General features: G+C 43.1%; 1 protein-coding gene across 10 annotated transcripts in view; it reads right to left on the bottom strand.

Annotated features, from left to right (window-relative positions):
• The window catches only part of PCDH1 (protocadherin 1), a 214,173-nt gene that overhangs the window by 154,299 nt on the left and 37,756 nt on the right, over positions 1-22,118 (bottom strand). For 9 of the 10 annotated variants that reach the window (XM_077266283.1, XM_077266286.1, XM_077266279.1 and 6 more), the window contains exon 2: positions 604-1,424. In XM_077266283.1, the coding sequence (XP_077122398.1) occupies positions 604-1,398 (795 nt within the window). In that variant the 5' untranslated portion in view covers positions 1,399-1,424. Of the gene's footprint in view, positions 1-603; positions 1,425-3,155; positions 3,351-22,118 lie in introns of those variants that run through there. The other variant, XM_077266281.1, reaches the window with a different exon arrangement.

The raw sequence follows: 22,118 nt of genomic DNA, 5'->3' as shown, positions 1-22,118 counted from the left end.
ATCAAAATTGGGAATTCTTGGCTGAGAAATCGGCAAATTGCCCGAATGTTGTCCTACCGTGGCCACAAGTCTAAGTATCCAAAAAGGTCGTTTCTCTGCAACTCCATATACTGGGTGTAAATTATCTGCATAACTGAACCATAACATAAGTTAAATCTGGCCTGGGGAAATGTGAGTAATTAGAAGCAATTCGATAATTGCAGATTTTTTTGGGAATGGGAAAGGGACATGTGATCTTCATTAACCTGTATAATACGCAAATAAAAATAGAAAAGAAAAAAAAAAAAAGAAAAATCAAATGTTATTTTAGAAGGAAAGAACTATTAAAAGATGCCGGTGTCCAGATTGCTTTAACTTGATGTTGGCTGTACATCTTACATTAAACATTCTGATCCGAGCAAGGCTTAATCCCTTCAGGTTGTAATCCTGAGCAGAATGGAAGAGCCACTCCATTAGACACACAGGACATACTTTAATTACTTATCTGATGGAAAACAGGTACACATGCTGACAAAGTGTCTTCTACTATTGAACTTCTCTATAAAAAAATAAATTTCGAGAAATGCAATCAGGGAAAGTATAAATCGAACACGTTCTGCTTACCTGGAGTACGGAGTGCCCCATTGGGCTGTTTTCAGGCAGCACCGCTTCATAAGCCATCTTCTCAAACTTGGGAGCATTGTCGTTGGTGTCAAGGACAGAGATCCGCAACAAAGCGCTGCTGGCTCTTGGGGTCTTTCCACCATCTTGGACCTTAATTGTGAGATCATACGAGTCCCTCTGTTCACGGTCAAGACTTCCCATCACGATAAGCTGTGGTTGCTTTTCATCTTGGTCCTCCGCTACCTGCAGTCCAAAAAGCTCATGTGCTTCAGGCCCCACTATCAACTCGTAAGAAGCCACCCCATTCACTCCAGCGTCACGGTCAGTAGCAGCCGGGATTGGAAAAAGCATCCCGATGTTGGTGTTTTCTGGAATGGTGAGGGTAAGAACCGGAGAAGCAAAGTTTGGCGTGTTATCGTTAATGTCCAAAACTTCAATTTGACCATCAAGTAACCGAGGAACTGGAGACATTAAGTCAGTCATGGACACCTCAAACTCCAAGTAGCAGGACTGGCCTGGAAACAAGTTCTGGCATTCTCGGAGCATTTCTCGGTCAATGGCAGTCTCTGTGGTGTAGATATCTCCAGTCTTTCCATCCACGCGGAGGTATGGATGTCCCAACTCCAGCTTATACAGGTGCTTAGAATCCGGATAGCCATAATCAGCAGCTAAGCTTCCGATCAATATATTAGGTGGCTGTTCTTCCTCGACCTTATATTTCACCTGGGTGGAAGATGCAATAAGGGGAAGCTGAAGGAGCAGCCATAAGTAAAAGCAGGAGACTACGCTCTTCATTCTTAGCTTCAACTGGAATGGCCACTCTGCAAAGAAAGCCGGAGAAAAAAAAGGAAAGAGGTTAAGGTCAGAATAACATTCAAGCCAATGAGAAAACAGCCTGAGTATCAATCATTCATATGCTAATCAGAAAAACACGCCGCGGACACCCTGCTGTGGAATGCAGGTGTTGGTTCCCAATTGAAATGCTTAGTCTGACTAGTCAGAGTCAAGGTACAAGGACAAGGGAGAAAAAAAGAAATTATACACACACCCCTTTCAGGTGTTTGTCACATACACCTAGCAATTGTGTCCCTGATATGACATAAAGTAAAGCCACACCTGAGAGATTAGAAACCTTGCAAAATAGGCACCAGGGTAAGAACATGATCAATAATGAGTCAGACGTAACGATGGGATTATAGGCATCAAATCCAACTACGACCTGTGCTAAGAAAGCAGAATAGACTCCCAATTTATTACAATAATATTGCAAGGACAATTCAAAAATATCTGCAAAAAAATAAAAGTAAAACCACCTTAGTATTAAAAAATAAATAAAAATAAAAAAAGATCCATCAAACCACAAAAGTGTTGGGTGAACAAGCTCCACTCAAAATGTAGTTTTTTTTTTTTGTTTGTTTTTTTACAGCTTATGTTTTTGCATCGTTTTTTGGGATGTAAATAACGTGTGTTGTCAACAGTTTAATAAAATCCGTTATAGTCATCAAAAACACTGCAAAAAGGTTTGATGCTTTTTTTCATTTTCTGTGAAAAAACACAAAAAAAAGCTGAAAGAATTGACATGCTGACTTAAAAAAAAAAAAAAAAAAAAAAAAAAATGCTGCAGATCTCAAATTCAGTCAGGAGACCAAAAAAAAGTGTGTGAAGTTTCTCAAGTCTATGCTTATTGGCAGTAATTTAAAAATTGCAAAAAAAATTTTAAACAAATCTGCATGTGAACAATCTTCTCTGCATTCGAGAAAAAAAAAAACGGAAAAAATATGCGCTTAGTGAAATATATATATATTTTTTTTTTTTTAAGGTTATGAATAACATAGAACTAGAAAAAAAAAAAATCTGCAACAATGGCTGCATACATGAAAGACAGTACTGTAGTTTGACAGTTAAGGAAGCCTGTACGCAGGGCTGCGGCGACGTCACAATCCTTCCGTGCCGCCTTTAGCCGGCTCACCTACATCTCAGAAAGCAAAGCCGTGACTGTCACCTGCAGGCTGGCACTGATGGCAGCGGCCGGCACAGTGAAGCCATCTTATACTCCGATCTGCACTGTAATGGGGCTACAGCTTTCCGCAAGCGCTGGAGTATGGACCCTCCCTGCAAACACACGACCTTCGCCCCTGACCTGTGCCCCCCCACACTGCCGACAGTTACCTGCAACACTAAATTGCCTCATTACTGGAGGAGAGGAAAAAATAATAGGGTACAAGTTGCTGCATACGTTATATTTTTCCAGGACAGATTACAAAAAAAAAAAAAAAATGTAATAAATGGTTTTTTTTGTTTATTTATTTATTTTTTTTAAAGACCGGTTGATGCAGTTTAAGGCACAGCCAGAAATAGATCCAGCAAGAAAAATATTTCATTTACATTTTCCCACTTTTTAAAGCCACGCAACGGCGATTTTCTAAAATGAGATCAGTGACAGGCTATAATTACAAACAGGGAATTTATTTTCATTTGCCCCGAGACAAAACTGGTTTCCTAGCGGTGGTGGAACAACAAGCCTCAGCGCACCCTGCCTGCGACTTCCTTACCCAGATCAACAGGTTTCACCTGCCAGTACTCCGAGATCAGCAATCTGCATGCGAGACAGGTGCGAGCGGTGGAATCCCAGGCAACTTACGCACAGTCCCCTCATACTACCTCTAGGAGCCGAGGAAGGAGCCTTCAATCTTATTTAACTCTACCAAACCTCAGATGAGAAGAAGTCAGAAAGCAATACCTCTACGGCGATAATGAGCGAGCGACAGAGCCAGCAGTTGCTGAAGAAGTGTTACTTGCCAGTCCCCTCCCCTGGAGCTTATGCCTCCCTCGTCTGTGTGACAGCCTGAAATCCAGGGCTTTGTGCTATATAATAGGAACCCTAGAGGCTCCCACGGCTACAACTGATCTAGCAGGAGCAGAGGGGGCAACAATGCCAAGCAAGAAACACAAATAGAAAGAACAACCTGGTAAGGGCAGAGTTATCGTACCACCTACATGTGCGAGGAGAATGTTACACGTACCGCATCTGTTCTATTGCAATACACAGTGATTTATACCCTATGGGGAGATCACCATATTTCGTATACACGCACATTAAGCGGTGGTGTAGCGGAGCCGGAATCAGAATTGGTAACCTCTTCACTATAGGGAATAGATGGAACAGGGCTCACATGGTTATACATGGGACATCCACTTTCTTGATCGGTGAATGAACCAGTGGTTGAACCCTCAGCAATCATATTTATCATCAGTAATGCGTTATTTGTGAAGGAACAAGGCAAAGAATTAGACCAGTAACCCGATGGCTTGATACAACCAAGATAATGGCGGAGAAGACCCTGGTGGACCTATGTAGGCTTGCACGAGATCGATCATCCATCAAGTCGCCATGGTTCGCGATCGAGCTGAAGTCAATTTAATAAATGCAGTACCCGACAGAAATGAATAACGCTTGCCACACACTTAAGCCCTCCACTTATACAGACTAATGTTGGCCCACAGTCTAATGAGTATCAGGCCCCCGACAATTGTTGGAAAGTTAAGGATCAGACATGTCCAACCAAGGATTGCCGATCCTTTTGTTCTCAAACCGTTGCCAGACATGTCGGCCAATTGAACACTACCGTTGACGGAAATTGCAAATGGCTGAACAACTGACAGCCACCTAGGCACGCTTTAGATGGCCATCGGCTATGACCGAGGAAGCTATAGAGATTGACCTATTCTTCTGCATGTGAGTGCCCACTCAGCTAAGCAAAATCGGGTTTGGCTGACCATACACATTGTTCATTCGGCGGACAGCTCTCTCTGTCTCTCTCTGTCTCTTTCAACTCCCCGATTCACATGAAGGTTGGAATTGGCCAAAGGTTTATAAGTTTTCACAAACGGAGACTGTGGAAAGCTGCTGCCAATATGGCTCTGGCAGTGGCTTATCCCCATAAAATAAAAAGGGTTGGGTAGTTTTAATTTTAAATACCTATCCATTTTTTGCTTACAGGCTTAAGCCACTGGCAAACTACCAGACATCTGTCAGGGGCGAAATGGGAGGCCCACCCATATACATGAGCCGGTTGGCCAATCCTTCTGATATCAGCTGGTTTTGTCAACATTATTCTAATATGTATTGGGGCAATGAATGTTTTCAGTGGGAGAGAGGGGGGTATAATTTACTGTCGGACTCCTCACCCAAAACAAAAACACTGGACTGCAATGCCGAAATTCAACACTCAATCCTTCTGTCTCCCAAAAGCAAAACATGGACACCCTCGCACATTTAGTCAGCCAGTCCAGTCAAAATCTAAAAGTTAGGCCAATCGTCATCTAATATACATGGTCACTAGTGATGAGAGAACATGCTGGGATAAGGCGTTACCAGAGCATGCTCGTGTGCTAACCGAGTGTCTTCGGTGTGCTCGAATAATATGTTCAAGTCCCCATGGCTGCATGTCTCAGGGCTATTCGACAGCCACAAGACATGGAGGGGAATGGCTGTGTGCAAGGCAATCCCTCCATGTTTTACAGCTGTCAAACAGCCGCAAGCAGGCATGGGGACTGGAACATATTCTTCGAGCATGCCAAAGTCACCCTGTTAGCACCCGAGCACGCTCGGACAACAGCTTATCTGAGCATGTTCGCTCATCACTAATGGGCACCTCAAAGAGGACCAGTCACCTTCCATAAATCAATAATTTTTACATGGCGTAAATGCCAATTGTGATCTTAAAAATCTAGCTTTTGTCTTTTCTTCCTGAACCCATCACTTCCAGACAAACAGCTTCCTCTTCCCCGTATAGAAATAGTCTTCATAGCCGAGTGGGTGTGATCACCAACTCTTCGGTGGGCATCTTCCATGGTGCCACGACCAGTTAGGTAAAAATATATGATTTACATACAAGAAAGAGGGGCCATTATCTCAGGAGTGGAGTGTCGCAGAGACAAAAGAAATACAAAGCCAGATTCAGAAGAACATCAGCATTTAAACTAGGTAATTATATAGCAAGATGAGCCAGAAAAATGGATATACTTCAGCTTGACACAGGCCGTGATGGGGGGGGGGGTGAGGCTGCTTTCGATTTAGGAGCTGTAGATTTTTTAGATATTCTATCTGCACAAGTTCTTCTACTTATCCATCAGCCATATTTTCTTCATGGTAAATTCCACAAGAAAAATGCCGCACAAACAGCGTACAATCAAAACCTTTTCATTTTGTTGCTACTGAATCATCTGAGATGAAGAGTATTGCAGAAAAAAAACAAAAAACCAACGGCCTTGAATCTTCACATTATCAATGCAGATTACACGGAAACTGTGCAGGTGTGATAATCATATGGATAATTACATAAAATGGGATCTCGCTCTCCATCTCAAGATGTTCCTTGGAGACACATGACAACAATCTCAATGAGGAGACCTACATGGTGATGTGCACGGCTTTAAAAATACCTGTTTTTATAAGCGGCAAGTCTGTCCTACCAAGGCCCTTTATTTATGGCAATTCTGTATGGTTCACCATATGGCAGAGCCTATGATGACAACCCCAAAAAAAATCATCATGGCAAACAATAGATTTACCACAATTATTTTCAGTTACTTGAATGGTGACTTCGACCTGATCGCATACTCTTCATCTTACTGCCTGTGGCTGAGACTCTGCTGACGCGAGACTGCCGGAAAAAGGTGAGCTCTGTACTCAGTGACCCCTGGCATTCCCATAGAGAAAGAATGGAGCTGTGGTGCACATGTCCATCCTCAACTCTATTCGGACAGGGTATTTAAGAGCCCCATTCTAAGGATTGTTGGAGGCCCCAGCGGTCGACCAGTGACCGTTTAATAAGTTATTACCTAGCCAATAAATTAGCGATAACTTTAAAAATAATAAAATAAAATGCTCTAGTGTAATGTATGGCTAAAATATTTGTTGCGCACTTTTACTGGAGAGCTTTAGGTGATGCTATTTCGACAAGATGTAATAGCCATATGAATATTTTATATATTTATATATTAAGGCTAAGATCACAAAATTGACAAATATCGGAAATAAAAGTATAGAGAATTTACACTGTGCAGCGTTAAACATGTTGACAGACAGCGCCGTCACCGGTTGGTGATATTAGCCTATTCATAATAACAGAAAGCCATTGTTCTCGGAAGTTCTCGGTTGTGTTTACACAGGACAATGTGCTGCCAAAAACGACCTTTTGGGCCAACGAAAGTATCATTTCACCCGACGAACGACTGCTTTGTTCTTTCGTAAGGTGATTGGCAGCCCGATTAGACTGGAAGATTGCCGTTAACCAACATCCTTCACGAATGCTCATTCAAGATATTTGTGCAGTGTAAAGTTTTCTTTAGGATTCTAAGAAGTTAAAAAGTCAAGAAGTGCTTTGGGAAGGTTAAAGACAGGAAGGCTATGAAAATCAAATAGTCTCATGATCTTTAATAGTCCTATTGTGTGCATACAAGCAGGTTGTTAAGCCATAGGCCTCCCCCCAGCACCTCGATGTACTGCTCCTCAAACATCTCCCCTTTCTTCTAAATATTAAGAGACCTTTCTCTTACTTTAAAAAGGAGTCTGTCATCCTGAACTTAGCTGCAGTTAATCAAAAGGGCCTTTCATCCCATAACTACCTGCATCTGACAAGTACGTTCATATTGTCCTGAGAGAGTGAAGAACAGGAAGGGTGATGAAAGATGGATTACGGAGTCTCCTCAGGGTCATGTAGTTTAATGGGACACAAAGGTTTCTTCAGTAACCTATTGTGTGACCAAAGAAGGCAAAACAGCAAGAGCTCTTGGGTGCAAGGAAAATATCAAGGCATCTCCTGCGGATACATAGCTAAAGACAGTAACGTTCCTTGCTAATCTGAGCTTTTCGTTCTTCAGGACGTTGAATGACCCCAACAATGTAGTGCACATCATTAAATGGTCTCTTCAGTGAATAGCCTACAAGAGGTCTTCACAGTCATCGAAAAACAACAAATGCAAGGGATTCATCCATATGGTACCATACCTAGAAGGTTTTCAGTTATCGGGAGAATTTCTGCCCATGTTCTTCAGTAATATATAGACATCCCCAGGATGCACTAAATTAGAGAAGATCTCGTCATAGAGAAAACCCAACGTGGTCCTATACTAACCCACCACTACAATCTGAGTGGGTGCCACGTCATGTAACATTTTCCCTACAATGCCTGTAGTTTCAGCAGCTAGATCTGTGGCAATCAGATTGCTGGGACAGCTGTATTTGGATTGGGGTGGGGTGTGGGTAGGTCAGTAGGTTTCACACTGCACTTTGGTCATTTTATGGAGCGTGACTCATTGCTGCATATGCCCCATACTGCAGTGGCAGGTTTCCAGTTGGCCGACTTAAGACCCATGGCCTAATGAATTCTTCAGGGTGAAGGAGGAGGAGATCAATACAACCTAAATAATTGATAACATTACAATGCAGCAATTTACAAGGTAAACACCTAGAGCTAGCAGAAGGCAGAGCTTGCTTCTTCTGAAGAAAAGCTAATTTGAATAACCTTTCCCAGGTTGCAAAACTCACTACACCAGCTGGTGTTCTCCACAAACAAGGGCACCTGACCTCAGAGGAGATTAGAAACTTGACAAAAGTATTATACAACATACCCTTTGGCTGGTGGAAGAACAATACTTCTCAGACAAGGAGAACCAGTTCTGACTATTCTAAATCTAGTCTAAAAACCAAGGATTAGAGAGACGAGAGGGTACACAGGACCACCCCAATATACAGACCAAAGTAGGATGAACCTGCTGAGGTCCGAGAGATCAGCCAACAGTAATGTATATGGGGACCTCAATCTTTTCTGACCGAAGTCTGAGGAGAAAACAATCCTACAATGGATTCCAACAGCAGATCTTTCTCTGGGAGATTAGCCACCTTCAGAAGTTTGGAAGTGGCCCTCAGAAGACAATAGCACCCTTGTTTGTGTACGACAGTGTTCCCCAACTCCAGTCCTCAAGACCCACCAACAGGTCAGGTTTTCAGGATTTCATTAATATTGCTCAGGTGATAATTGCAGAACCTGCACAGGTAACAAGTCCATCACCTGCGCAATACTACGGCAATCCTGAAAACATGACCTGTTGGTGGCTTGAGGACTGGAGTTGGGGAACACTGGTGAAGGAGATGGGAAATATATCCATCGGTCCCGCCACCATTCGTCCTACAGCTAATGTGTATGGGGGGGCTGGAGACTCGTAACTAATTAACTCTGAGGGCTGACCACTATTTTATTATTATTATTTATATAGCACCATTAATTCCATTGTGCTGTACATGAGAAAGGGGCAACATGAAAATACAAATATCACTTACAGTAAGCAAACTAACAACGTCAGACTGGTACAGAGGGAAGAGGACCTTGCCCTTGTGGGCTTACATTCTACATTAAGAGTAAATCTTATCAAGCTCGGAATAGTTAGGAAAAAAATTAGATAATCCCATCTTTACCTACCGGACCAGTGTGGCGCTGTCTCGCCTTACTGTGCCAACTGCTGGTCTCTAGGCATCAACGTCAGACTTTATCTGATCGGACAAAACATGAAAAAGGCAGCAATCAGCCAGTGATTGGCTGCAGCGGTCACGTGGTGTTCTCCCTGGAATATTGATGACTGAAGACTGATGTGTTAGGCCATGTTCACACTTTGCGGTTTTTACCGCGGAACCGCTGCGATTTTGATGCTGCGGGTCCGCAGCAGTTTCCATAGCGTTTCCATTTACATGTAAACCCTATGGAAACCGCAAACCGCAGTGCACATGCTGCGGGAAAAAACGTGCAGAAACGCAGCGGTTTAAAACCCGCAGCATGTCACTTCTTTGTGCAGAATCGCTGCGATTCTGCAGCCATAGGAATGCATTGAACCGCTTACTTCCCGCATGGGGCTGTGCCACGTTGCGGGAAGTAAGCGGCTAATGTGCGGGTGGTACCCGGGGTGGAGGAGAGGAGACTCTCCTCCAGGCCCTGGGAACCATATTTGGGGTAAAAAAAAAAAAAAAGAATAAAAATAAAAAATCATGATATACTCACTCCTCAGCGCTGCACGCGGCCGGCCTGTCAGAGTTGCTGTGCGAACAGGACCTGCGGTGACGACGCGGTCACATGACCGTGACGTCACGAAGGTCCTTCTCGCACATCATCTTTGGAACCGGACCGCCGGGTGCAGCGCCGAGGAGATCGGGACATCAGAGGGTGAGTATAACCAATTTTTATTATTTTTAACATTACTATTGATGCTGCATATTGCTGCATATGCAGCATCAATAGTATAGGAGTAAACCCGCAGCGGAAATCGCAAAACAAACCGCGATAAATCTGCAGGGATAACCGCAGCGGTTTTGCCCTGCAGATTTATCAAATCCGCTGCGGGAGAACCCGCAGAGCACACCGCAAAGTGTGAACATGGCCTTACAGTTCGGAGTATGTAGGTGGGATTGTAGAGTTTGCTTTTTCTTTTATTTATTTTTTATTTATTTTTAAAGGCAGCATTCTGGGTTTATTAACATTAAACGGATCTGTTGCTGTTCGTTTTTTCGACATACACAAAAAAACATTACTTGGTCCGTTGTCTCCGGCCACACATTTTTTGACGGATCCGGCGAACAACGGATGAAACGTAAGGCCATCCGTCGCTAACACAAGTCGCCGGATTAGTTTTTTTTCCAAAATTTGACGGATTGCGACTGATGGCAAAAAACTGATGTGTGAAAGAGGCCTTGAGGCTGTGTGCACACGTTGAGCTTTTTTTGCTATAAAAACACATTAAAGACGCATACATATGCATCCTATCATTTAGAATGCATTCTGCAATTTTTGTGCCCATGATGCATTTTTTTCCACGAATAAAACACATTGCGGTAAAAACGCAGCATGTTCATTAATTTTGTGGGTTTTTTTGCGCTATATAATGCATTGGGAAAGCTCCGGGGGAAAAAATGCGGTAAAAAAAAGCAAAAAAAACCGCATGCGGTTTTGTTGCAGAAAATGTGCGGTTTTCTTCAGGAATTCTCTGCAAGAAATTCTTACGTGTGCACATACCCTAAATGTTATTTGTAATTCTCAGCTTCAAGCTGAGGGAAAGCTAGACTTAAAAGTTTCAGAAGGGGGAAAAAAAAAAAAAAATGGAACCAGTTTTAGTAGCTTGATGGTAAGATATAGAAAAAAAAAAAAATTAAGCTTGGTATTGATACCCAACAAAATTTGTTTTGGTTCTTGTGTTACCTAAATTTACTCCTAATCACAAAATAAGCGTTACCATATGCATGATTACAGCGCACAAAGTGCATGAGGGGGATAAACAGTGATTTGCATCTGCAACAAAAAGCCCGAGTCATTCAACTTCCAATAATTGGCGAGGCACATAACATTTCATTAAGAACAGAAGAGGTGTGAAATCTGGTGATGTCTTCCTGAATGCTGTAATCCCCCCGGGGGGCATCCATCACAATGGCTAATGTAATGTACATATCTCGCAAGGCTTAGCGAACCCACAACACATGGCTCCATGGGACGGGACCCTGCCGGGCCACTTAGTATCACAATGCAGCAGAGGACAAGGGACATCTATGGAAATTAGCCTAATTGTTTAACTGGTGTACAGTCCATTTTACACTTCATTATATCCCAAATCCCCCCATTATGGCTCCGGTCCTCACACAGATGCCAATTTCAATGTGAATCAGTCATCCCTAAGCTCCAACTGGTCCAATACAATTACAGAGTCATTTATCAAATTCCGTCACCCCTCAATTTTTTTTAATACTTGAAAAGCGCCCCTATCTCAACATTACATTTGGTGAGTAGTTTGTTTTATTTTATTTATTTTTTTTAAAGATTTTATATGGGAATAACGTACTGGTAGATGTTCATGCCGACCATTTACACAAGATGGAGACAGGCAGAACATTTGACAAGTCTTCTGGCAAGCAGTGTTACAAGCCAAGAACATCGCGCAAGGTGAATCAGAAGCAAGAAGTATCTAAACGTCAGAGGATCCTCTGGGGACGGTCACATCAAACACCATTGGATAAAAGCTGGTGACCAATCATGAAAAGGTTAGAACCGTACGTTCTTGTCAGCAGTTTTCCATATCCGAAAAATATTGGTACCATGGGTGTCATGATGCGCCCAAAAGTAGTACTCAGTGCCATGGCCTCAGATCAAGGAAGCTCAAAATGGCTTTAAGTCGAGTAGTATGAAATTAACCAACTACCCTCATCGCTCAAAATAGTCCACAGATTAGTCAGCCAGAGAATTATGCCTTTATAAGGGAATCTGACAATAGGTTTTTGCCATGTAATCTGAAAGAAACATGGTGCAGGGACAGAAACCCTGATTCCAGTGATGTGCCACTTACCGGACTGTGTTGCAGCTTCAATAAAATAATTGTTTTATCAGTAGTTGATAATTACTATAGGACTAGATGTCCCGAGCTTCCTAGTCAACTGTTGTGTAACCCCACTACACCACTAATTAAGCAGCGTTCTGACATTGTACACAGACAGCTGCCAGTCAGGGGTGTGGGTGGTGTTATACGGGGCAGAGCATGCAGGGCACTGCACCAGAGGGGGAAATGGATTTTATCACAACTGTTGCACCCAGTAAACTAAGTGACATCACTGGAATCAGGGTCTCAGCCCCTACAACATGCCGCTTTCAGATTACGTAGAGACAAACACGAGATTACCTTTAATGTCCATATAAACAATTGTAATGTGACTATACAAAATACAGCACAAGTCACGGTTTAAATATCCATCAGAAAAACATTTTTAGTATAGAATCTTGATTTGTTTTAACTTCTGAGCTTTTGAAGCAGAAGACATCACATGATTCCAAGCAGACTTTGCCCGAGAAGTGGACTAGTCGTCTTTTAGCCACCTCGAAGGTTTTTGAAGCACGACCAGTTAAAAAAGCGCCAAGAGTTGGAACATAAAAACATTGTACTGCAATATCCAAAACAACTTGCTGTGCATATGGTCATTGGTTTTAGCACTTTGGAGGTGGATTTCGGTTGGAGTTTGCACATACACTACAAAAAGGCAAGACTTCTATGAGATCTATGGGCTGGCGATAATAGTTTTTACCCTTTATCTTAAGAGAGTCTTCGATTACAATATTATGGATGACTTGCTTGGGACAGTTCATCAGGGAAGAGAAGAGGTGTAGGCAGGGTAGACACATGCCTAGGGCACTACCTCTTGCCTCACTGAGAAGAGTGTAGTTTGGGGGACGTTAATTAACTCCAGAGGCAGAGAGTCTTCCTCCAGAGGCAGAGAGTCTTCCTCCAGAGGCAGAGAGTCTTCCTCCAGAGGCAGAGAGTCTTCCTCCAGAGGCAGAGAGTCTTCCTCCAGAGGCAGAGAGTCTTCCTCCAGAGGCAGAGAGTCTTCCTCCAGGCACTACACGCCCGGGAGCCTGGAAGAACTAATTAGCATAAAAGACAGCAACTATAAGGCATACAGGTAGGACTATTAACAATTCGATCACCTGTATGCCCATAGTAATAGGTTATATACGTCCCAGGTGGTGACCAATTCCCTTTAGGGGTCAGGTCATTAATAGAATAGTGGAAATCCCCTTTAATTGTCATCTTTACCCCCATTTCCAAGTTCTAGTAACGTTATGACGGCCACAGCACCTGGAAGTTGGAGAGCGTTGCCTATTAATCTTCTGTATGGCAAGAAATGAGGACAAAAAGTTGACACTCCCATCAGAATATGGAGATGGAAAGAGTAGATGAATGAGCCAACGTCTTTTTTTTTTTTTTTTTTTGGGGGGGGGGGGGGCTCACCATCCCTACTATATACCGTAAAATAGGGGACCTTCAAGCTTTGAGGTCACTAGTACACCACTTTTATTCACTAACTTTGCTTGATACTTGAGTTGTATTTTCAGAGTTTACAAATAAAAACCCGTTATTAAATTTCTCTCTTATGGTGTTTAATAAAAAAACAAAACAACAAAACACGGCATCAGGAACTTTTTCTACTACCGCCATAGAATAGCCATCTAGTGCGGCATTTGCTGTTTGCGCCCAGCAGAGGCACGGAAGTCATTGTAATGGATGCGGTGCACGCTGCTGTTCATATTAAGTCACGTCTCCAGTCAAAATGGCCAATCTTCCCAATTTATATCCCGTAAAAGCAATGTTCCCCAGCTGTCAGATGTATGGGATTTAGCTCTGGATTCCCGCTGCTTTGTGAATATCACAATTTCTCCTCATCTCAGGTGCTACAAATTACAGTGGGAAGTCTCCAGGGTTAGAGAAGATCATGGTTCCAAATCACTGCTCGAGGCGCCAAGCGATATGCAAAATAAAACAGGGATATATAGCACAACGTGCAAGAGATCACACCTTACAGCCAAAAATCAGGAGCCGGCCATAGGAGGATAGGGGAAAGCATCGGGTAAATATGCCCAAGATGAGATTTTCTTTTCTTTTTTTGATCAGGGTAGAAAGGTGAAGTCTCAGCACACAGAGCGGAGTGTCAGCCTATACATCATGCTGCAGAGCCGTACACAGGCTCCGGATCCATCCTGCATCGCTCTGTCACCGGGTATGAACTTCTCTTTCTTGAAGATAGAACGGTAACGCTCCACGGGCCTTGTGAGCAGCGGAGAGATGGAGCTGATGGGGCATTTGATCAAGTGGTTTTGCACTTCAGCCAGTCACTTCGGCACGCCTGACTTCCTGATGCATCGCTCCCTCTATGCAACCAAACTCCATTTATTCTTAAGTCTCGGTACACATTCAAGATTCACTGCCAAATCCAGATACAAAGGACGAGGGGAACAAAAAGAAAAAAAAAAAAACCCCACCACACCACAGACATACACCTAACCATAGTAAGCATTCGTATATTTACCCATACAAGGCAAAAATAATACCACCTACCGAAAAAAGGATGTCCAACCGGCTGCAGATCTCCTGAACCAAACTCAACAGGTTCACAAGCCACGGAACCTGTGGCCGGTGGGAGGGAAAGAGGTTCATACTGGAACGGTGAAACCGGCCTAATTTACAGCTTATCTAGTATTGTTACCCATAAGACCCACCATCATTGGCCCATTGAAGAACAATCTATACTCCTTCCCGTAGTAGAGTGGTCCTCCATTGTTCGCACCACTTTTCCCAGCAGGTCACGTGAAGTTGAGGCGTCACATGACCTCTGGACAATTTAGCAGTGGCCATATAGCTGAGCGGATGTCTACTCTGATGAAAAAAAATACATGTTTTAATTTTCGTATGGGTCCTGAAGTGAGTAAGTAGGAGTTGACCAGTTGTAGGTACACCTTTGCGTTGGCTATAAAACTCTAGGCAGCCATTACTTATTATTACTGCCGATGCTCCGACTCCTCAATTTCCATGACACCGACTAAGACTCCACAGCCCTGCTTTGCTGCGTACACAGCAGACGCGACTTAGAGACATCATTGCTTCTGCACTTCTTAGCTGAATGGTGGAAGGAGCCGGTGGCTCCCTCCTCCACCACCATCTGCATCCTCGGGATAGAAGGGGAGCGACCGCATAATGCCAGTGGACCTCCTGCTGTCTCAGTTCACGGACTGGACTGGAACGGCCAGGGAGACCAAGTATGGCCTACAACGTAACATGAATTGGTGACAGGGAATAGTCCATTGGACTAGTGGGAACCAGGACCGATGGGAGTGAATACATCGAATGCACGCCACGGCCTATGTTCGTTCTATGAAAAGTACATAAAATACATTCCAAGTTCCAGCTCAGAGACCGATCATAGAATCTAGAAATGTGACATCTCTTCCCATCTGTTCTCCCTCCCTCTAGTCTCTGGATAAATGTCATACAAGAAGCCCGCCATGCTACCGCAAAGCAACATTATCCTAGCAGGAATTTGGCTTTTGTTTGAGAGGTGGTTGGAAATGTTTCAAAAGAGTTTTTCATTGAACACCATTTCCCAATGAACCAGGTAGAAAATCGGAGCAGATCTGAAGCCATCGTCATACAAAGGCCTTGATTATTAGTGTACAATAAATGGCAGACCGCGTGGGTAAAGGCCCGGCTCTCATAGCGCAGGCTGGTATAAAAGCCAACACGGAAGGGTCAAAACCTACAACACACATAATGAAAAAGCTAATTAACTGGATTTAGGAGTGAATGAGGTTTCCTTTTCAATAGTGTCCACGGATTATATTGTTCAGGCAGCCCCGTGTTACCTCAAATAAAAACGCCAAGACTGAGGAGCCATTCAGGATGTCGAAATGACAGGTTAATGGCGAAAAGCTGTTTATATGGCCAGGCCTGTGTGTTAAAAGAAAATTTGATGGAAATTCATCAAGTGTTCCACACCGGAAATAAACCGGACAATCTGGTGTTGTATAATTATGTAAATGTCGCTTTTCATGACAAAAATAAACAGCGACATGGACTCTGGGGACTGATTCATACTAGACATGAGGAAACGTGAGCAAGGAATCTTTAACAATAAGGACTATTTCCAGACAACCAAAAATTAAAACAAAAACAGCGCTATCGTAAGAAAGGGGTAGGCCAAAGTGTAATTTGTAGGGACAGCATGGATAAATAAAAGTCCATTAAAGGAAGTCTGTCAACAGAAAATTACAAACCAACCTTGTTGTGGCCTAAGAGATTAGTGTATCATCTCGTTTATACATTTCCGTCCTTCTCTGGTGTCTCATCAACCAAAGAAGATAGGAACGAAGACTCATGGAATACAAGTTGGTGGAAAGGGCAGTGAACTGTGTGACAAAGCCATGGAAGCTCCGATCGCCTTGATTGGTTTGGTCATTTTCTGCTGACAGATTCCATGTAGGAATATTGAGCGCTCCACAATCCTCCAGAAGGCCAAACCATATAAAGCAGCTTTACAACAAAAGTTATTCCCTTATAGCAAACTTAAAGTGAGAGTGTTTTACTAATTTTGATTTTGGGGAATTTTGAGAGAGTTTTTGGTGTAGGCCAAAAAGGGAATCGGTCAGCAGGATTTCACTCTTCAAACTATATGCACCTGTAGCTCTTACAAAGATAACTCCAGCAATACCTTTACATGGCCAGTTTGTTTCTCCATTACTGAGAAATCAGTATTTGAATTAATATGGAAATTAGGATGAAGAGCCAATTGTAGATCTGAAGCCTCCGTCACTCCAGCTCTATTCCTCACCCAGCATAGTCTCATGCATGACTAAATAGCCTCTCTGCAGTGTGACTGAGTCAAGGAGGAGGAGACTGTGCTGGGCAGGGAATGGAGCGACCGAGGCTTGAAATCTACAGACATTCATTTGCATATGAATTCAATCACCAAGTTATTCAGTAACAGAGGAATAGACAGGCCTTGTAAAGGTATTGCTGGATAGGTCTTGAAAGAGCCACATGCATGTACATAATTATGTGAAAAAATGCAGATTCTCTTTAAGAATTCTAAATTTTATGTTGGAAAGTAGAATCTAGATAATCTTAGTTAGGGGCATGAAAATCTTAAGATGAATTGTTATGCTGTCCAAAGTTCTTATGAAACTATTGATCTGTCCGCGTCCTATGAAGAGCTGTCATGGGGACACAGGAACAAGTGGCTGGTAACACTGAATTCTGATGACCAAAAAAAAAACAGTATCAAAAATATATGCACATTTTTTTTTTTATTTTTTTTTTAATAAGAGTTCTATCCCGAGCTTACGCCCATCACACGAGCTGTTAATGTTCCCAGTATGATTTATCAGAACTCCGCAGCAGTCACTTTGTAGATAAGTTTCAGGCCGACCGAAGTCCATTTTAAACCAGTCACAGCAGTCTCTCCCGAAGTCTGTGGTCACAACAATATCCAGAGGATTTAGAAGGGCTTTGGCAGAGTTTACTCCAAATACCCTTGGATAAAACTTGTAGCAGAGTCCTCGAGGTGACCTTGGGTGTAAACGTCTGGCTAGTGCAAAGGGCCTAGGCATTTCTAAAGTTGCCATTACTATGGAGGGTGGTTGATTAAGAAAAAAAATAAAATTACCGTAGATATTTCTAGAATTAAAAAAAAAAAAAAAACTGCAACAGCTGAACTAGTTCACGGAAGGATAAATCAGAAACAAACAGTGACACATCATATTTACTATGCAATATTTGGAGAAAACTAAAACTAAGCACATACATGTAAAAAATACACACCTGAAAAATGTGCACATAGATCATGTAGGATGGTGGCACTAAAAAAAGTAACTTTAAGCCCCTAGATTCTTTGGAGATTGGAGGTGGTCGGGGGTTCGGGTGAGAAGTCCCCCTTGATCACTCAAAAAGTACAGCTCAGGAGAAAGAGCACAGCCGAGGACAGACGTTATAGAAGGTCTAGAGCCTATTACCCCACGATCACGCCTGCCTCCCAAGATGTGCCTTTCTCAGTGATCTTCCAAGAGATCATGGGGGGAAAGAGTCTTGGGACCTAGGCTAACACTAATCTGCTGAGAATGTCATGGCAGCACGGTGGCTCAGTGGTTAGCACTGCACCACTGGAGTCATGGGTTCAAACCCCACCTTGGACAACATCTGCAAGGAGTTTGTATGTTCTCCCCGTGTTTGTGTGGGTTTCCTCCGGGTTCTCCGGTTTCTTCCCACATTCCAAAAACATACTGCTGGGGAATTTAGATTGTGAGCCCCATCGGGGACAAACTGTAAAGAGCTGTGAAATATGTTAGCGCTATATAAAAACGAAGATTATTATTATATTATAGTTAAAGATTGAAGGTAGACTTAAAGATGTTGTTCACTACTTGGACAACCCCTTTCCTTCTCCCCGATAAAATAAAAAATGCTTATACTCTCTTCCCGTGCCGGAGCCGTTCCTGCGGTGTCGGCACCTGCTTTCCCCAAGGATTTCCGTGCGGCTTTTGTGATCCGTGCCTCCAGCGCACAATCAGCGACGGCAAAACCATCTCCGCCTTCTGTCAAAATTGAACATTAAGAGGAAGTCAGATCAGCTGTTCAATTCGACAGAAGGTAGAGACAGTGACGCTAGCACTGACTGGACGCCATGTCACAACAACACGGTAGCCCTGGGCAGAGTGAGTGCCGACATCGTGGAAACGGCGCCGGCACGGGAGGCAAATACAGGCTTTTTTAAATTTTAACGGGGAACAAACATTTAGCTCCAGAAGGGGATGTCCTGGTAATGGACAACCCATCTAAGTCCATAGAGTTCAACCAATAGACTAACATGTTAATACAGAGGAAGGCAGAAACCCCATGGGGCAGACACTAAGCTCCATATTAGGGGGCGGAAATGCCTTCTGACTCTATACTGAAATCAGACTAAGGCCGGGGGTCACACTTGCGAGTGCAATGCGAGAAACTTGTGCGATTCTCTCGCCTCAATACCCAGCACTGCCACTGGCGGTTCGGTCCGGAATATTTGGCTGCATAGAAATACATGCAGCCGCATGCTCCGGTCCCGAGTGCTGGCGGCAGTGCCGGGTATTGAGGAGCACGTTTCTCGCATTGCACTTGCAAGTGTGACCCCGGCCTAACTCTCAGGATCTACCGGTACGTTACACCACAGAATCTAGTGCCCGTATTCTGTAATGTTACATTTTTCAAGAAATGCATCCAAACTTTTTAATGTTAGCGCACAAACAATTACAACATCATGTGGCAGAGTTCCATAGTCTCACTGCTCTTAGGGTACTGTCACACAGTGGCACTTTGATCGCTCCGACGGCACGATCCGTGACGTTGCAGCGTCGCTTGATTATCGCTCCAGCGTCGTAGACTGCGGTCACACTTTGCCATGCACGGCGCTGGAGCGATAATTTCATGACGTAGTTGCGATGTAGAAGTCATACGGGACATTGGGAATATCGTGCACACCTTTGTTACACGCTGCGATCATGCCGCCACAGCGGGACACTTGACGACGAAATAAAGTTTCAAACGATCTGCTACGACGTACGATTCTCAGCGGGGTCCCTGATCGCAGTAGTGTGTCAGACACAGCGAGATCGTAACTATATCGCTGGAACGTCACGGATCGTGCCGTTGTAGCGACCAAAGTGCCACTGTGTGACAGTACCCTTACAGTAAAGAATCTGCATCTGAAGAAAAAAAAAAAAAAGTAAAATACCAAAGTGCCTATGACTGTTTTACACCAGTGGGGTCCCAGGTTAGAAAATGTACCTACGCATTATATTGGGGGTGGGGTTAGTGGTACATTGATATAGACTGGTTTTAATCCAATTACTTTTAAACTAAAAGTACCCTCAAGTTAGATGCCCCAAATTTATGAAGAAATCAATGGGTGCATCCTTGGCATGTCCCTTCGCAAGTAAAATGACGACAGCATAGAATTTCAGCAATAATGAATGCCAGATTTCTGGCATATGATATAGCATGTCTGATGCTGCACTTGGACCCACCTACTTATTAAAAAATAATTTTCTGGAGCAAAAAAGGGTAATAAGTAGGAAACATTTTAATGCAAATTCTATTTGGGGCTCTTTTTTTCGATGTCAGAGACTAACTTAAATGAGGGGGGGGGGTGATATATCCCTACCGGTACAGCAAGCCTTTGATCTGTCAAGACAGTCACAGGCAGCGGTAATTTCGTAGGACAGGCACAGGAGTGGTGCGCCCGGCTGACAGCGCTGACCTTTGGCAAAGTAGCGCTTCTGAACTTGCTTAGAGAAGGCGGACAGGGAAGTCGGTTCTGTTTCCCATCTTTACCTTCTTGCCAATATTCCATTTCTTTAACATTTCTTTTGTCATTTTAGTAAAAAAAATAATAAATTCATAGAATCTGAAAATCTAACAAGACAGAAAGTTTCACAATTTTGCAAACGATCACATGCATTTGCACAATTGTCTAAAATGAGTCCCGCTGAAGAGAGGAAATGAAGTTAATTCTCCCAGCAGCGTTTGGCTTCCAGTCACTGGTCTGTGTATAGGCAGTAACCGCGCCCCAGCACTGACTGACAGCAGACCCAGCTGTTAGTCACTGACAGGGGCACAGTTATGGCCGCTGATCTTTATACAAAGAGCAGTGACTGAACAAGCACTGGCGTCGCCCCCATGGCTGAACCCCAAACACTGCAGGGGAGAATAAAATGTATTTCCTCCCGGCAGTGGGCCTCTAGGTGCATTCGTCAGGCAGGTTCAGAATGCTATCCTGCAGATTAACAACGTTTTTGTTTTTTTTCACGTGACAGGGTCACTTTAAGCAGCAATTGTGCAATGCTTTAGTTCTGCTGCGGGGGAGCTGCAGGGAAATTAAATCCTTCATCAGGTTCCTTCCACCACATATCACAGGTGATCAGGTTTTGCATCTTCAAAAGGACCCGTCTAATAAAAACACACAATCACTATTACGTCACAGTGATTTAACCAATTCTTGAAAATAAACCCACTTTCCCCATGTCCTTTTATGATTTGTAGGCCGATTACAAGAAAATCATTCTGCTAACAGCAGCTTTAATACATAATGGAAGTAGGAACTTATGATATGAGCAACACAAAAAGATTAACCCACTAACAAAAAGTAAAGATGCAGCACTATAACAAAATGAAAAATCTGTTTTGTTTTGTTTCGATTTCAACCATCTTTTATTGATCAGTTTCTAAAATACTTTAGGATGCTGTCCTGTTAGGCCAAGTTCACACAAGCATATAAAAGCCAACCAAATTCCACCCAGGATACAAAACAAAAATATAATAAAAAATAAAATAAATTTATAATGATTTTTCATCCACATTGCACTTTTTTCTATAAAAGCAGACAATAAAATTTACATGACTGAAGATTATGTGAATTGCAATATATCCTTAAAAAATTAGATGCTACGGTTGAATCGTATGGGATTTTTTTGAGGACCCACAGACTTGAACAGTCTCATCTGAAATTGAGAAGACACTAGTACATGCAGTGATTTTTTTTCTTGATGTGGTCATTCGGTCCTGGGAAGAAAACTAAAGATTCCCAGGTATCAACCACTGAGGACTCTCAATTCTAAACATTTTTCTAAAAATTCCCACTGATCCATCTTGGTCCAAGTGCTGTCTGATGTCCGTTTTCCATGGACAGCACTCGCGTGCGTGAATGTAGCCGTAAGAGACCTTTGGGGCAACTTTAGCAGTTTATAATGGACGCATAAGTATTACAATATATTATACAACCTACATGTGGCAAGAGGGAGAATGTGTAAAGCCCTTTAAAGACTGTGAGAAAAGGAGAAAAAAAAAAAAAAAGGTCTTTGGATGAAGTCAGGCTGCTCCCTGTATTACCTCTTATCAGAAGTTTACGCAACAGGGGATTAGATTCTTTGGAAATCACAGACGGTCGCCGAGTAGCATGACCTTAGATCACGTAATGGACTGGTCAGGGTGAAAGGTCTGATCCTCAGCACATGACAATAAAACAAGATTCCGTGTCTGGGATTGAAAGATCAGTCACCACTCACCTCCAAGCTGGACAGTGCTAATTCCAGGAGTCACAAGTCCACCTCCAAAATAGCTCCCGGAAGGAT

Source organism: Ranitomeya variabilis, chromosome 5 (genome assembly GCF_051348905.1).
Source record: "Ranitomeya variabilis isolate aRanVar5 chromosome 5, aRanVar5.hap1, whole genome shotgun sequence".
Lineage (NCBI taxonomy): Eukaryota > Metazoa > Chordata > Amphibia > Anura > Dendrobatidae > Ranitomeya > Ranitomeya variabilis.
The sequence above is the reverse complement of the archived record's forward strand: the minus strand, read 5'-3'. Positions and strand labels throughout refer to the sequence as shown.